The 18,603-nt window shown below is 38.4% G+C and overlaps 1 protein-coding gene across 1 annotated transcript in view; it reads right to left on the reverse strand.

Moving 5' to 3' along the window:
• Positions 1–877: 877 nt before the first annotated feature.
• LOC101675906 overlaps positions 878–18,603 on the reverse strand; it is a gene marked incomplete at its 5' end in the record, with an annotated part of 303,240 nt that continues 285,514 nt past the window's right edge. The window contains 2 exons of the mRNA XM_004753752.2: positions 878–1,015; positions 10,922–11,128. Coding sequence (XP_004753809.2) covers positions 878–1,015; positions 10,922–11,128 — 345 coding nt within the window. The remainder of the gene's footprint in view (positions 1,016–10,921; positions 11,129–18,603) is intronic.

Below are 18,603 nucleotides of genomic sequence, written 5' to 3' on the forward strand. Positions count from 1 at the left end.
GGTGGCTCAGTGGGTTAAAGCCGCTGCCTTCGGCTCAGGTCATGGTCTCAGGGTCCTGGGATCAAGTCCTACATCAGGCTCTCTGCTCAGCAGGGAGCCTGCTTTCCTCTCTCTCTCTCTCTCTCTCTCCTGCCTCTCCATCTACTTGTGATCTCTCTCTGTCAAATAAATAAATAAAATCTTAAAAAAAAAATGTGAAAGTTTTCAGCTAAATAAAAAGGGAAAGAGATTTATTTAGATTTGGTTCTATTGTGCTCTGGCCATGCCCTTTATTCCCTCCAAATGAAAGAGTATCACTTATAAAGGAAAGTGAAAAATGGTATCCTACCACTCTAAATTCTACAGTAACCAAGTATCATTCTAGACTAACAAAGACTGACAGGATTCTGTGCTCTCCGAAAAACGTAATTGGGATGATCATGACTTCCAACAGTTGTTTCCAATAGTGGCTATTAACTTCTGATAAAGTACATATTATAAGACTACAGATAAAAGAGAAAGTTGCACTACTCTCACAAGACTTGCACACCACTGTGGAGCTTTAAGGAAAAAAAAAAAAAAAGGAAGCATCTGGGAGGCTCAGTTGGTTTTAAGCCCCTGTCTTCTGCTCAGGTCACGATCTCCCCTTGCTGGGATCAATGGAGTCCCACATCAGCTCCCTGCCCAGCAGGGAGCCCGCTTCTCCCTCTTCCTCTGCCTGCCACACCCACTGCTTGTGCTCTCCCTTTCATTTTGTCTGTCAAAAAAACAAATAAAAATCAAGAAAGAAAGAAAGTAAGTAAGCAAACAAGTGGGTAGGAGGGAGAGAGGAAAGAAAGATACAGTCACATACAGCCCAGTTAAATATTTAATCAGTAAAAAAGACTACCTTTTTATTTTAGTGGATTCTTTTCATTTCTCTTGATTTAATATCAAAGAAGTCTTCTGGTGTATCGTCCAGTTCACTGATATGCTCCTGAATCGCTGTGACTACTTCAGTGGGGATAAACCTTAGGCCACGGACATCACCAAACACCTGAAAAGTGGTGATAAAATGGTATATATTAACCTACCGTATTTAAAAGAAATATTTAGGTGGAATGAACAAATGCTGTGACTTTTCCCTTACCTCCTCCCCCCAAGATCACAGCTTGGAATTCCCCCCAAATTCTATATTGTTAACCTAACTCCACAGTTTATCAGAGGATTACCTTTTAGGTTTTATGGTTCGGTTTCACTTCTGACTTTAGCAGGCATTGTATAACACACCAAAAATATAAATTAAAACCTGCATAGCATTTACTAGTACAGAACTCGGGGTCATAATCAGCAATTAAAATACATTTGGAAAGTGAATTGTCCTAATTCTATGGAAATCAAAAATGTCAAAATCAAATACAAGACTGGGATTTTCTTTTCTTTTCTTTTTTTTTTCTTTTTGGCCTTTCTCTTTTTCTTTCTTTCTTTCATTCTTTCTTTCTTTCTTTTTTTCCTTTAATAACTATTGTGTGATGAAATGGATCAAAAACAAAACTGTTTTCATATGGGGGAAGACACAGGACAGCATTCCTTTTAGTAGGAACTCATTGTCCCTAGAGAAACTTTCTGTATATACAAGGCTAATTATCTTTGAACACAACTAGCAAGCATGCCAACATTGTGTTTCACTTGTCACACACAGTTTGGGTTTATTCCTGGGTTGTTTATAATACTCATCAATTTCACTGACTTCATATGTCTCTCCTACATCTTGAAGGTATCTAGCATTTCCAAGCATTCTGCTGAATGACTGTTTTCCCTAGAACTTATGGCCCTTGAGCTGAAGGCTGTCCTGGTTAAAAAGGCAGGGAGGCACATCTAGATCCACTTTGGCTGAATGAATGCATTTCTCTGGATAGCAAAGAGGACATCTGCTTATTTGACAAGTTCCTCCTTTGGTTACAGGAGCTTTTTTTTTTCTTTTTTTCTTTTTCGTTCTAGAACTACTAGAAAGTAGTTCCATCTCCTAATGGGGCTAGAAATCATATAGTAAGCTAATCAGAAACCCTTTTTCCAGAAATGACATAACAGCACCTATTTAGATGCCGTATTTTCTTTCTTTCCAAAACTATCTAAATATGTAAGTCAGAATCACTATGTGAGAGCTTTTTCCATGTCTCTTGAGATATGTTCCCTTTTAGATCTTCCATACTATGGATCATGCCTGTTGTTTCTCAGAACTTCCAAAATGTTCATTCTTAATATCAAATTGGGTGGCACTCAGCCTCTACCAGAATTAGGAATAACAGAACAACTAAGTCACTTTCCCTTAAGTTTCCAGTCATTTATAAAGAAAATTTACATTTTCTTTGTGGCTGAGAATTAGATTCAGAGAAACAACCTCAATCATCACTTGTCTTCTAAGAGATGAATTATTGGGACTTCTCCTTACTCAGTAGTATATCTCCATTCACAAGAATTCCACAAAGCCTATCATAAATATGGTAAGGAAGATGAAGAATGATAAATCAGATATGGCATTTCAGATAGATTTTGATTTAATTTATCCCCTTACAACAAAACCCATGTAGGCATAGCACTAATTCACTGACCACAGCTACACAACAATATTGGGAGGCTTAGTTACACCCGCTATGGTTCTGTGATGAAGTAGAATTTTCTTTTTTTTCTCAGTGGAATTCAGATTGCTATACCTAAAGTACAGCAATCTGAACTAGGGGTAAAGAGTCTATTAAAATTCTATTACAACCATAGACTTCAAAAATAGGACCAGAAATAATATGACACTCTATCTAAGTAATGGATTGAATCAACCTTGTTTTAGAGAAAGGGTATTTTGCATTTTAAAGAAGTAGAGTGTTGATGTGAATTTCCCCAAGCAGTTGAATAAGGGCTGACAGTGGGATTAATCTGTGGGACTTTGTGACGATGGGGCACTGGTCATGGTGACCCTCTGGGTCATCACAGCTGTGAAAATTGCAAGCCAAAGCAAACAGTCCTTTTATTTTTGCAAAAGTATCCTTTACTTGGTTGTAAAATAGTCGATGTTCTTAGATTAAATATCTGAATATTGCTTCTGAAGGAGCAGGTGTCACCTTAAATCTAAAGTCTAGTTTGTTTACTGGCTGTATTTTATATTCTTTAGAAAATGACACAAAATGGCAATAAAATCATTGTAAGTATTCTACAGGGGAATATAAATGCCCTTTGGTTACAGTGTACATACCTTTATACATAATTCCAGTTTATTTTCCCTGGAATTATGTTAAATATGTAAAAAGCCTTTTTTCATAAAGGTAAAAATGCTAGATATTTCCAAGTTGTAATTTAGCATTAGTGTCAAAATTGCTTCAGAAAATAAGCTACTGTTACTGTTTCATTTCTTTTAAGTGTCATTCAGCATACTATATGTGATTTTGCACATAAATAAGCTTATATGATTTGATACCAGTGTTTGGAAAATGTGGGATTAAAAATAATTTATTGGGTACAAATATGTAAAAATAACTGACACTATGAACTGGTTTTTTACACTGTTTTAGCATATTACCATTAAATAATTGCTTCAGGGAATTACAGGAGAATTTGTTCCATGAACCATATAGAAGAAACCATAATACTTCTATATCCATGCATTCTAAGAGGTAAAGAATCAGCACATTTGAAGATAGTTCTTAAGCTAAAGGATACAGTTACAAAATGCACCAAAATATTTTCATTATATTTCTGCAAATAGATATAAGTAAAAATAATTTTGTTGACTTTTTTCATGAGTAAATTATCTTGGAACTTTTAGGAAATGAGTATTAGCCTTACCAAATGGAGTCAAGATAAAAATCACTGATTAGTAATATCATGGCATATTCTGAAAATGCTTCTCTGAAACACTGACTTTTTGTTTACATGGATTTAAAACATTTTTTATACAAAAATTCAAAATTTTCCAAATTTACTGTAACTTAAGACTAATAAATACAGAAAAACATGATTTTTCACATTTTTCACATTTTCCATTTCACCCTTCAAGATCTGGTTTCTAAAATCCAATGGAATAGGGGAGGAAAATATTCAGAAGTAAAAGTAAATAAATTTTTATTAAAGGTAAAATATTCCATCTTTATCAACTGTGCAATAAAGATTTAATTCTTCCCTTCTATAATGTTTGTGTTAGACATTTAAGCAATACATTTAGTTACTATGTTAAAGCTTATTTTTAACACTGCTTTTTTATACTTAATATATGTTTTAAAACATTTCCTATGACTTAAAATCCTGGGAAGTAGTTTTCTCTGATATGTCAGACGTGTATGTATTATTTCTTATAGATGTTTGAATGTAATAATATAATAAATCTTTTCTACAGCTTTCATAAGGTCTAATTGTTTGAAGACTCAAAGAAAATCTAAAATGCTGAAAATAATTTTATGTGTGTTTTCAAAAATAGTATCTGATCACTCTTTTTCTTATATACACAAATAAAAAACGTGAGGTCTATATAAACCAGAGATTATTAGTGCATGATTGTCTCAAATTATTTATCAGTATAAATAAGGTACAGGTAAATTTAATATTTTACAAGATAGGGCAAGTGTGGTGGCTTCAGAAGAGACCTATAGATTCTCTAAAATGTCTCTAAATGCTATACAATATACAATCAATATACAATAAATAGAACCAAAATAATTCTTCATGATTTTCTACAGAAACCAAACATAGTTATACTAACATTAATTTAGTCACTAAAAGTTAATATTCAACCTTATCATTGAAATAGTTTCTTATAAGTTTCTTATATATTCCTGAAAATGTAGCTGAAACCTGGTATATTTATCTAATAATTATAGGATGCTAATTTTGAAAAAATTGTTATTTTCCCTCTTACAGTTTATATATATGCATATATATGTATGTATACATATATTTATATATATATATACACATACATTATATATGATATAATAACGTACATACCGGTATTTTTATATGATAAATTAAACTTCAGGGAATAATTGTCTAGCTTAGTTTTGTGAAAAGCAAAACATCTCATAGCAAGTTATACTGACCTAATTATTATGGACAAATAAAATCATTTATTTTGACACATACATATGGGAATAATAATTTTGTCACATAATTTTTCAAGTAACATAATTCATATATAGAATTTTATGAATTTATATGAATTTTTTAATTTATATCAATTATATGAATTTTAAATATATATTTAAAAGATCAGTAAATGTGCCTATGTAAGACTTCTGTGGTCGTAGGACAGGAAAATGTCTTATAAGTGACATTATATTCTAATACTAGTCTGATCATTGAGTTCCTCTTTGCTCTTGTATTCTGATTTTTTTTTAAATATTTCTTATAATAGGGCCCAAGTTTTAGATAGACAAAATGGTGACCCTCTACAGTTTATTAGCCAATCATTCGTAGCAAAAGAAAAAGGCAAAATAGTATCAAGACCCTGTTTTTTAAAAAAATTAAAAGAAGTGGTAACTGTTAAGTTTGAATTTGAACACCAGAAATAAAAGACATTAATGCACTTGAAATTTTTAACAATATTTTATGCAAAGCCATAATTCATTTTAATGTATATTTCCAATATCGTCACATAAGTAAATGTGTCCAAAGGACTCACTGCATCTTTTTACATAGGTGTTGTGCTAGAAATGTAGTGGTCCAAATTTAAGGAATAAAAATGTGACTTTCTCCCATTCACATGAGTACATTAATTTTAGTATCTTCTTTAGGCAAATCCATACAATGAAAAAAAAAAAAGAATGTTTTTTTCTTTCCCATATGCAATGTCTTTCAACAAAGGAAAAGCTTGGATGGAAGAAATTCTCCCATGAAAATGAAAGCTATCATCAGCAATTTACACATTTCATGAATATATTCCAGAGAGCCCCAATTTCCTTTACTGTCCTCTTGATTTCTCTTCCACATCAGTGCATACATTTCTCTCTCTCACACACACTGCCGACTGGTCATTGTAGTAGATGAATGGGGGGTGGGACTTCGAAATTCACGGAAGAGTCTTCCAGAAAGGTACGAAAATATAAGAGTTAAAACTGAAAAGTCTCTGTCATTTCTCTGATGTCCCCCTGCAACTCACTGACTCATGGACCAAATGTAGTTTCCCCCCAACTCGGATTATTCCAAGCATTTTGTAGATTGGCAGGGGACATTTCAGCTTCATCTGCTGTCTTCTCACTGAGACCAAAAAAGGTGAGGTCCACTCTCTTGGCACCTGCTCTTTGCACTGTGTGGTCACTCAATTCTGTGAGTGGAAGAAAAGCCCAGAGCCAAGTAAAACCCACCTAATAACAAAATTGTGTTTCCATTTTTCTTTTTTGCCTTTCTTCTCCTGCTGCTTTCTATCAGCAGAGCACTTAACAATCACTAATTGGTTAATGTGTTATTTAGGCAAGTATTAATATTCTCATTTTGCAGACAAGGAATGAGGCTTCCTGCTGTGTATCTCCTGGCCCTGGGTAAGGAGCTCTTCAGACGGGAGATTCAAAGTAGGTGAGCCCGTCCTCTGGAGGCGCAGAGACTTGCCTGGAGCCGCTCATCTGGGTCTCACAGAGCCTCTGTGAGATCGCTGAGTTCCTGACTCCCACTTCTCTGCTCAGACCACCGGGCGACACTGCCTCTAATGACAAAAAAAAACCTTTTCCCATTCCACCCCAACCAATGCTCCAAGGACTTTCTTAATTGCGACAGATACCCTGGGATTGGTAAGCTTATTTGTGACTTGATGAATCTGCTCTAGTCTTGCCTGGGTTTCTAGGTTTTGTAGCACTAAAAACTTTAAAGTAACTTTATTCAGAAAACACACACACACGCACACCCGCACACACACACACACGATATCCTACCTACCTATGGAGCAGAGATGAAGCATTGCTCTCTGAGAGTCCATGGCAACACTGAGCTCAGATGGGGCTGATAAAAATAGAATTAAAGAAAGGAGCTCATGGCCAGACGGACCAATGATGATCTCGACAAGGATGGAGGGGACCTCATTTTTTTCCTTTACGATTTTATTTATTTATTTATTTATTTAGACAAACAGAGAGAGAGAGAGACAGCGAGCGTGTGCAAGAGAAAGCACAAGTGGAAGGAAGGAGCAGGCTCCCCCTGAGCAGGGAACCCAAAGCAGGTCTCAATCCCAGGATTCTGGGATCATGACCTGAGCCAAAGGTAGATGCTTAATCAACTGAGCCAACCCAGTGCCCCAGGACCTTACATTTTAAAGCAAAATATGCAGAACACAGTAAGGGTGAGGTCATCAAGGGTGACAGCCCTGGATGGGAAAAAAAAAAAAAAAAGCAAACACAAATCAATAGGAAAGATCCTTTTTACTATGACTTCTGTATCAGACTCACAAAATCTGACCTCTTCAGACTAGAACTCGTTCTGTTCTAAAAACATGACTTTCCATAAAAATAAAACCTTGAAGATAATTTGTTCATACCCAAATCGGTAGGGTTTTATTGAGACCAAAAAAGGTTAATATACGACCTATATTTCATACCAGGATAAGGAGAGACTTCAAGATCACTCTTGTCACAGGTTAGAGCTGTGTTAAATGAAAAAGGAATTTAGATAACTGGATATCCTATTTAAAAACGACCATAAAACCTTTGAAAGCAGTGTTCAGGCTATAAGGCTGAAGCAAAATTTCATCCATTTTTATTTTATGGGTTTTGCCACATCTAATTTGTGAATAAATTAAGCTTGGACACAGCAACCTATTTCTTCCTATGTCAGAATATCCATTCAAAATGTGGCTTGGATCTCACAGGTGTCTCTAAGTGGGTCTAAGTGATTTCCTAAGTTTAAGTTCCCTCGATTCACATAATGTGATACATTTCATGTCTGTTTCCCTGGTCAGAGTGGCATGAAATCACTTAACAGCAGCACAATATTAATTGTGAGAAGTCTCCATCCTTAATCGAAAGGATATCACGGTGCCAGATTACCAACCATGTAGAACAATTTGGCACCCAGAAAGTCAATGCAATTTAACAGATTTCCTAGAGCATCAATAACGTACTTAGCACAGAGAGAGTAAGCTCCAGGGTAGAAGTTAACTTTAATCCAAGTAGGAGACTATTTGTAAACCATAATTTTTAAAAGTCAAATAGATTTATCTTTCATCTGGAAAGTATATTCTACCTAGTTGTTGATATTTGAAATTTCTTGTCAATGCATGCATCTTTGGGGAAGAAATACACTAATTTCACTTCTCACTGAGGTTGCAGAGGACAAGACCAGCCTCGAATACCCTTCCGTTTCAGGCTTTATAGTTCAAAAGGTCAGTAACACACCTGGAAGTACCTGGTAAGGGTTCGGAGAGATAGAGAGGAGACCAGGATGAGTGTTGAGTAACCAGACGTGAGGCTGAAAGAACAAGTGTCTAATCTTCAAGTTGCTCTAGAACTTGTTCCTAGGACACCTGTCCTCTAGGAGATAAAACTTCGTACTAGGAACATGTTTAGAGAGGCTAGATAAAATGTCATACTGAAGATCAGTGTTAGAGAAGGTGCAAGGGGTAGGTCTGTTTGAAATGGGTTACACAAATTTCATGGAGCAAAAAGCATGTAACGTAAAGCATGAAGAAATCAGTCAGTATGTGTAGACTGCAGACCCACGGGTAAGCAGGATGTCGTGCAGGCATGTGCTGGGGTCTGCAAAAAGGGGGAAAGCTGGTTTAGAATTTGCTAGAATCTCTATTGGGCACAGGTTCAGAAGTGCTGAGGGCCATTTCCATTACTGTATTATTACCATCACTAAGCCTGAGGTGGTGAAAACATAGACAGAGGGTCAGAGGGGCCCATGAGCCTGATTGCCTCCATCATTAAATCCTTCCAGAACTGATTTTATTTTTTAGCCTAATGTTACTATTAGTACTTGGAAAAAAAGATGCTTACAAGTTGAATGAATTTAATGTTGCATAATCCATAATGCTTTGTCATCTTTATTACACCTTTTTTTTTTTATAAAAAGAACTAAAAGTACTTTGCAGATGTGATCCCATTAATCTGCCCCAAATCTCTATGAGGCAGGCGGTTTAAGTCTCCATAACCCAGTTTTACAGATAAGAATGTCGGCAGAGAGCATGGGAAGTGAGTAAGGCAAGGTTCTGGAGCAAATGCAGAAGTGAATGAATCCGAGGGCCCTGGGGATCGCTCTGCTCCTGGGAATGAGCCACCTCATGCCAGGGCTTCCTGCTCAGAGGTCAAGGTCGGCAAACTGCCGTAAGATGTTTTGTAGCAGAAGCAGAGACATCCTCAGTGTCCTGGCTTCTTCAGGTCTTCCATTGCATGGTGCGTACACATATATAAGCACATGCCTATGCAAATTAAAAACAAAAATAAAAACCAAACAACAACAACAACAAAAAATAAAAAAAAAAAAATTAAGCTGACAGTTTTGTTCCTTAAGGTGATTCCTAAAGCAAAGGTTCCAGAAATCTAAAAAGGATCATGTGCCAAAGTACATATAGCAGCCTTTGACCCAAACCCTCAAAGAATTCAATCAGATACAGTCAAAATCTCCCCACCTGTTGCTTTACTGCAGTATACACTGCTCTGTCACTTTCACCCCTCAGTAAGGGAGCGAGGAGGTCAAGTGATGGAGAATCTTGCCTGGCCCCTCTATGCTTTTCCCAGTAGAGTGTCTCTGTGAGTGGCTCCAGTACTCAAATGCTGTCAGGGGACTGGGATTATAGAGTTAAGGAGAAACTCCCTAGATGCAACCCTGATCTCTAAGCCACTTGAAATTTCCTCAAGGTTCTATTCAAGGCAATTGTAAGAGGACAGACTTTTATGAATGTTATAACAAAAATACAGGGGTAAGAGTCCATAGGGAAAGCATGAAGTATTCTGCAGATTCTTACCAATTAATATTGTGCCACTGTTAAGTGATTTCATGCCAACATGACCAGGGAAGCCGACATGAAATGTATCTAAACTTTCCTCCTCCTCTACATTTTATTTCCACCATCTAATGGGAAATAACATTCTTTCAGACTTCAGAATTCAACAACACTGGTGCAAATAGGACCAACCCTCGGGTTTCACCATGCCATGAAATGTGAATTTTAAGAATACAGTGCAATGTGAGAGATTCCTTTTTTTTTTTTAATTTTAAAGATTTTATTTATTTATTTGACAGATGGAGAGATGGAGATCACAAGTAGGCAAAGAAGCAGGCAGAGAGAGAGGAGGAAGCAGGCTCCCCGACGAGCAGATAGCCCGATGCGGGGCTCAATCCCAGAATCCTGGGATCATGACCTGACCCAAGGGAAGAGGCTTTAACCCACTGAGCCACCCAGGCACCCCGAGAGATTCCTTTTTAAACTAAACTCAACTCACCTGAGGACTCTAACTTTTTAAGGGAAATCAAGGCCTGAAGACGGTGGCTAAGGGCTCCTTTAATATTTTAAAAGATTTAGGGATGGGGACTTTATTTTTTTAAGATTTTTCTCATAGAAAAAATATGAAATGGCCACCAGCTCACTCATTTTGTGTGAGATCATTTAAGCAAGGGACTGTATATTTTCCTGAGGCATTGAAGTATGCCCATGGACCCTGACCCTTCTTCAGCAATCTACGGGTAATCACAAATGCTACCTGAATCAAAGTTCTCATGGGCTGAATCCCGAATTATTTCCCTTGATTTGTTTCCTGTCTCTCTTCCTCAAATATATCTGCAGAAAATTACTTCTTACATAATACTTTTATTTCTTTAGAAAACACTAAAACATATCTTCAAGGCTATTATAGTATTCGAAACATTAACTATATGCTTGCAAAGGAATTTTGAAGCCTTTGAAATCAAGTATACACACACACACACAAACATATACATTCATGCACTACAACATACACAGAACTTGCATTAAAATCTTTTCATATGAACGTACCTCAACAATGGCGCCATTAGGGAGTCGGAGAAAATGGCGGTATAGCTCTTGGAACCCACTGGGATAAACGGTGTATATAGATACACGAGAAGTAATATCCCCTGGACCAAGTGCAGACACAGAAATTTCATTTTGCTGTTGGAGGTCACAGCTGGAGATTCTGGACTTGACGCCATGGTTTTTCCAGATATAATCATACACTGCCACCTAGTGAGACACAAGCCCCCCCACCCCCGCCACAAGCCCCCCAGCCCCAGAAAAGAAGAGAAAAAAAAATTAATTAACTTCTGGTAAGAGCAAAACCAGTTTTAAATGATTTTACAATAAATCTGGAAGTCGCTGCTATCTGCAATGCCTGCACTCCATTCCACGCATATTTTTATGACATATATCTAAGTGGTGAAGATAGACAAATCCCCCGTGTGTGCTCCATAAAGTTAATTCTACACAGATGAAGCTGTAATTGGCTCCCGTATTAACCCAAAGTAGGAAGATCAAGCAGGATGTGACAATGACAATGTTGATTAAAAAAAAAAAAAATGCTTACGAATGGTGTTATGAACGGGTGTTTGTGTTTTCTCATCCAAAAGACATCCCTGCTCATTTTTTCCTTGTTCTCACTGTGCTAAGTGCTAAGTCTCCGGCATCATCGAGACAGTGACGAGATAAATTAAAGATGCATTTTGCTGACGTGCACAGGGCAGGATTTTTGCATACTTTATATATTTACCTTCTAGTCTTCCTTCGTGATGTCCCCGACTCTTATACCTACAGGACTTTATTTCTAGTAGGATTTCTCAGGTAACAATTCCATTTTCTGAGACAACATACCTGTGGGGTCTTCATTAATATTAACTGAATTATGAATGAGTGGAAAAGACACTGTTTTATTGCTTGTTTAATTTAGTAGTAGGTCACGGGAGCCTGGGTGACTCAGTCGGTTAAGTCTCTGCCTTTGGGCTCAGGTCATAACTTCAGAGCCCTGGGATTAAGCCCCACAAAGGGGTGGGGCGGGGGTAGGGGGGGAAGGTCCTTGCTCAGCAGGGAGTCTGCTTCTCTCTCTCCCTTTTCTCCTGCTGCCCCTCACTCATCCTTTCTCTCTCTCACTCACTCTCTCAAATAAATAAATAAAATCTTCAAAAAGTAAAATACTAGTGATGAAGATTACACTATAACACTCTAAAATTTGTTTGTGGCCAATAAAGCTTCTGGTCTCCTGATATCTTTGTTCACGTTGCCTACAACCACTGAGTTACATAGATGCTTTCTATAATTTCCAATTTCCATATCTGCAGATGCCAGTAGTTTCAGGATCAGAGAGAGGAAAGGAGTCAATGGATTTCTTTCCTCACTGGCTTTTTCTGAGGCAGAAAACGTTTATCTGTTGTTGCAGACAGTCCAGACCAAACATGGGCTCCAAAGTTAACTCCTCCTAAGAAGATTTACAAATATTTTAAACCCTCAGAAAGACAGAAAGATTTTAAAAATATGAAAGAAAGTTCTGGCCAATTGCTGTTTACTTCAAGTCCGTAATTGACAATAAACTCCCAAGATTCCAGCTAGCAATTTTTTTTTTTCTTTGACAAGATTGAAATCTGGATGAACAGGTAAAGAAGAGGTAAACGTCTTGAAATGGCTTTCATGAGAGGAAAGATCAAGGTCTATTATAATTAAAAACAGAAGTTTCCTGAGGATCCATTCTATTTTAGGTTTCTGAGGAAATTGAAACACGCTTGCAGGAATTCACAGTAAGCATACAGTTCATGGAAAACTCCTCTTTGGTGAGTGAGTCCACAGAAGGGATCTTCGTAAGGAGATGAGCTTTGAGTTGGGTCTCAAGGCCTTCACAGGATTGCAGTGGAGATGAAAAATGCCAAAGATGTTTCTGGCAAAGGAGCAGGAATCCTAACAGCGCTGATATGCAAATGCAGCTGGGATTCCGGGGCCCAGGAATGGTCCAGCGGACTGGGTTGTAGCAGGGACCTGAAGACCCGGATGCAAGGCTGGAAACATCATTTGGGACTGCAAAACTGTCACCTTCTGGGCTAAGCTATTTTGAGCATAATTTGCAAAGGGGGAGTGATGTGGTTTGAGCAGAGGAGAGGACTGATTTGTATTTTAGAGTAAGAGAGCTGGAAGCAAGTTGGAGGGTAGACCAGAAGGATGAGGGCTTGGAGCTCATCCTGCCCAAGACAGATGAGGAGGCCTGGTGCTTGGGCTGTGGCAGTTAGATTGGAGACAGAGTGCATGATTTCTTTTCCTGAGGTAGATTCATCAGAGTTTGGTCACCAGGTCGTTATGAACTGTGACCAAAAGAAACACCTCAAAGGTCACAACAAGCACGAGACCCCACAGACCCAGAATTCTGTGAGTCCACAGAAATGTGCTATGGAGAGGGAGCAGATTTGAGGAGGGACAATCATTCATTGAACATACATGAAGAAGAAATTCATTAAACTATGGCATAACTGGCAGCAACTGTGCAACTATAAATCAATGTATATAACTAATGCTTCATCTGCGTGGTAGCCTGGTAAGGATGTGAAGCAACACCACACTCGCCAGGTAATATCAGGGGATGAGTGATGACAGGCTGCTCTTCAGGCCCCTCCAGAAGTCTGTGTGGGATCAAAACCGAGGCCTCGTAGCTCTCCACCCCGTGCACACAGCTCCAGGCCAGATATTACATGTCTCTCCTTCTCTTCGTTAAAGGCAGCCCATTCACCGATGTTTCCCAACCTCTGGATGTAGAAGATTAAGCTTCAGGAAAAGCAGAATAAAATAAATGGGATGGGAACAAGCTTGCCATGTCCCAGAGACCCACCCGTCTCTGCTCATTGTACCAAGTACTGGTGAAAAGGGAGTTAGATTGGAGCCCTGATAGATCAGAGCTTCTCCGTCTGAGAAATGCAGTGAAAACCCCCCTGTGTTGCTCCCCTAGACACCGTGGGTCTGTTGAAATGTCTGTGAAGATGTGCACATTTGTCTGAAAAGCAGCAACTCAGCCTTCAGAAGTTAACACATTTCAAAAGGTAAGTGACCTTGACATTGTGGGCAGTAAAACGTGCAGAGTAGATTTTTTTAAATAGTTTTTACCCAGTTAGATATGCACTTCCTTCTTCCTCTCCTTTTTAACCATCTCTAGCCCTAGGGAAGAGAGCATAACTTGCCTTCTGCCCAGAGACATCTTTCATCTAAGTGTCTAGGAAGAAAGGTTGAGGTAGACTTGAAAGGAAGTCAGCAGTATTTAGTGGCAGGTCTTAATATGGGCAATTCACACACACACACACACACACACACACACACAGAGTATATGTATATTTTAATTTAATGTTGCCAGTCTGCCAGGTTGGTATATTATTCTCATTTTATAGATTAGGAAACTGAAGCTCAGAAATGTGAAACAACTTGTCCAGACAACAGTTATGTGGTCATATTTACTAAGAGATAATTCTTATTCCATCGCCTCAGAGAGCCCTACACTCCTGGCCTCTCTCCACAACTTTACGCATTGTCCTCTCTGATGAATGCAGAACAAGAAATCCGAGAAGCCTCCTTGCTCTGCCCTCTTGTTCTGTTCCATCCAAGCTGCTTCTAGGAAGTCCCCATATTCTTTGCCTGTCCATAGTCTAGTGTTCACAAGACCAGCCTCTTCTGAGCAAGACCTTGCATTCCAGCTCTGTCTGTGCCGACTCTCCTTCCTTATGGGGTGATGAATTAACAAGCCCACTTGGCAGCTGATCTAGAGCCATATCTTCCAAACAGCTTTATCAGTAATGAGGTTGACATTTTTATTGCCTTTGGTCTGGTTCCTGTGTTTCCTTAATTTTCTCAAATAGCTCAGATGGTATATTACATAGTAGCCCCCTGAGTCCCCAACAATAATCAGACAGCTCTGATATTTGAACCCAGGTTGGACTGACTCTAAAGCCCAGGCACTTCGGATTTCACTGTAGGGGTAAAACATTTGATCACATAGGACACTATTATCTTGGTGAGTTAGTGTATGTCTGCAGAACGGGGATGTGTCTAAACATGATTCTGGAAGCTGAATTTCCCTTTCAGTTAAGTGCTCCTATGGAAGAAGCTGAGGGAAGATTGTTTTCCATCCTTGGTCAGGGTGGGAACTTTGTAAACACCCTTCTTGACTCAAAAGGGGTGTTGAGTATGTCATGAAACAAACAGGAGGAGAGGCAGCGTCCCAAGTTCTGCCGCCATGAAGACTACAATAGCTCATGGAAGTTTTTCAAGGTTCTTTGAATTGAAGATGAACTGGAAAAAGTACTGGAGTGTGTTTTCCTCCCCTCGTTTGGACCCTAAGGTTGTAAAAAAAAGCAATTGGGGTCATTTTCAGGACTTCTAGCTAGCAGTTCTTAAGATAGCATCATCGAATATCTATCAACAATCAAGCGTGCGGATCAAGTGAAACCCCTATTATTTGGGGCACGCACCTCCTCATAGAAAAGAAGGCAGAGCAGAGCAGAAGGGAGGGAGAGAGACCCATAAAACCTCACTAGAAATGGTTAAGAATCTGAACCAGATGTTCACGCAGAAGAGAATATTTTCAGTTACCTGCTGATATATTGAACATTCTCCCATTGGCCATGAACACATCCTACCCTACGGGTAATTGCTTTATATTCTGACTTACAACCAAAGACAGCCTGAAGCAATTGGGGATGCTTAGCTTTGAAACCTTCTTAAAATCCTCCCTAGGGTTAAGAAAGTAGGGCAAGGTAAAAAAAAAAAAAAAAAAAAAGAAGAAGAACATGGATTTTTATAACAGGAACTAAATCCGAGAAAGGCAGATCAGAGGGTGGACACAGAGGTGAGGAGTGATGAGGAAATCACCATTCGATTTTTCTGAGGTCCTTTAGCTCACGTCTGAGTAATCCATGTGGGTGAACGTGATCCTCGGCAACCGTGCCCTCTTGACATTTAGCTCTATTTCTTTAAAGCTAGCTGTTGAGCAACAGGCTTCTTGGCAAACTGACCTGTGATCGTTAGTAACTGTTCCCATGTAATATTTCTCACTTAATTTTATTTCAGGCCACGAAGGCAATTCAAATAGAGGAAGGGAAAGATTTGTTAAGGCAAATACCAGACAACCTTGGACATTCTTGCATAGGGTCGGTGAAGGATAAAAAAGAAGGAAACAGGATATGATTTTTTTTCTATAAACTGCATTTTCTCTAGATGCCTTTGTTTTCCATTTCCTAGTGAGGAGTGGTTAAACTATTTGGTAGTTGGGATAATATCCATGGAAAATTGGAGTTCACTTGGTATTTCTGCAAAATGATAGGCCAGAAGACAGCTACCATGCCCTTTGGAATCCGAAGGTAACTCCACAAGTGAACTCTCCTGCCATCGGAAATCTCTTTCCTCTTTCCTCTTTCATTAAACCCTGTCCCTTCGTATCCGAGTGAGCCCAGAGCGAATTAATAGATCTAGTAAGAGAAGTGAGTAGAGACTACACATATAGGACACACTTGAGGAGCTTAATCTGGAGGCACAAAAGCTGAGAACAACCCACAAAATGCTCAACCCACAAACAATAATCCTTAAATGAAGTTCATGGTTCAGCAGAAAAACAAGTTAAGGGCAGTAATTCAATGGTAGACAAAACAGGCCGGAACAGGTTCAAATGCTGCATATTTCACAACAGAGCTTAATTAAAACAGGACTATGAGGCTGTTAATTGCATTATAATAGTTCAGCATGAAATTAGGTCTGATGTGAATGTCCTTATAGTGGATTTGTTTATGTTATTATAATTACACAGTGGTACATAGATTTGTTGCATAAATACATTTTTAAAAGGCCAGCTCTTGGGTGGATTTCTTTTTTTTTTTTCTCACTGGAATTTGCACTCTATTTACAAGTGTGGAAAGTCGGCAAGAGGGAACCAGGGTCAGGAAACTAGGTCATACTGGAGGATCCACTCGGTCTCGTGTATTTAAAGCTTAGAACTCCAAATAAGTTGTGCCTCGATGATGGTGATTTTATTCACCATTTCTTTGGGAGAACATGTGTCATTACAAACAACTGGGTCTCAGGAAAATAGGTGTCTTACCCAAAAGTGCTTGTTTTGGCTTAGAAAGCAATGCCTTCCCTTAAAATCACTGAAAGCAAATCTGTGGTTAATCGTGTGTCTGTAGTTCCCCAATATCATATATCCGGATATAAATAAAACAAATGTTGGGGCACCTGGCTGGCTCAGTCATTAAGCATCTGCCTTCAGCTCTGGTCATGATCTCAGGGTTCTAGGATCGAGCGAGCCCTGCATCAGGCTACCTGCTCCTCAGGAAGCCTGCTTCTCCCTCTCCCACTCCCCCTGCTTGTGTTCCCTCTCTCGGCGTGTCTCTCTTTGTCAAATAAATAAATAAAATCCTTAGAAATTAAAAATAAATAAAAAATAAAAAAGGTCAACATTTCAAAGAGCTGGGTCTAGTAAAAGATGGCGACTCCTGTTCACAGAATGGAAAAGACATAGCAGGAGTGGATTTGGTTTTCCAAATATAAAATGGATATTGTTCCTTGACTTATCCATAGTTTCCACTTTTTGGATGAAGATATACTTGGCTCACACAAGAACGTAACCTATGACCTTGGCCTGAACACTAAAACCTAAGACAAGATCAGAAGTTTGGGAAACACAGACTACATATTTGATAATGTTTTCGATTTTTACCGAGACATTTTTATTTCCATGCAGATGCAATTTGGAACATTTCTTCATTTTGTGTGTTGCTTTGAAATAGAACACCAAAAAATTAATAGAAGATTACCTACAAATAAATTAGGTAACTAAGATGATTATGCCTTCGTTTTTTCTTTCTTTAACATAACCATTAGGAGTATAGAACAAGCACTTAAGTAAATTTGAATCAATTTAGAGAAAGGTAATAAACTATGTTGCATTGTCAGAAAGCCATACTTCTAAACAAAATCACCTGTGCTTAATTTAGGTAAAAATTATGCAGTTTGGGAAAGATAATATATCTCTGTATGTGGGTGTGTACACATTATATAGTGAGATTTGCTATTGTGAATATCTCTAATTTTAAGAACCCCCAAATTTTACATCTTGCATCTGTTAGCAGAAATGTATGCTTTTTTTCATAGCACTTCTGCAAAATTCTTAAGAAACACACTAGGAAACCACAAAGAACTTGACTTCTGGTTATGATATTTTTCGAAGCTCTTGGGAATAGAAGTAAATGAAAGAAAAAGTTATAGGTTATTTCATACAAGTAGAAAGTCACAGGTCTTAGCGGTATTCCCAAGGCTTTTGCTTGTACATATGTATGCAAACATACAACTATAGGTGAGCAACTACAGATTCGTTTCCAAGAAAGCACAAGCATAGAGCAACCCCACCGCCCCACTGCGGTGTATGGGAAGCCCTGGGAAGAGAAGACTCTAAAGGGAAAACATGAGCTCAGAAGCAGAAGGAGATTCAAAAGATGACAGAAGGAAGAAAGGTAATGAAAAACAAAACAAAACAAAACAAACAAACAAACAAACAAAAAAACCTTTGCTCCAGCCACCCACGGTCTTTGAAGATAAATCCCACAGGTGGCAAATGCATTTGTTTAAATGACAAGCGGTCATGATGATGTGGTTAGCGGTATTTTCCATTCATTTATTCCACTCTCTATGGACACACAGATAAAAAAATG

The sequence above is a fragment of the Mustela putorius genome, unplaced genomic scaffold (assembly GCF_011764305.1).
Source record: "Mustela putorius furo isolate JIRA1106 unplaced genomic scaffold, ASM1176430v1.1 tig00003870_pilon_pilon_pilon, whole genome shotgun sequence".
In the NCBI taxonomy this organism is placed as follows: Eukaryota; Metazoa; Chordata; class Mammalia; order Carnivora; family Mustelidae; genus Mustela; species Mustela putorius.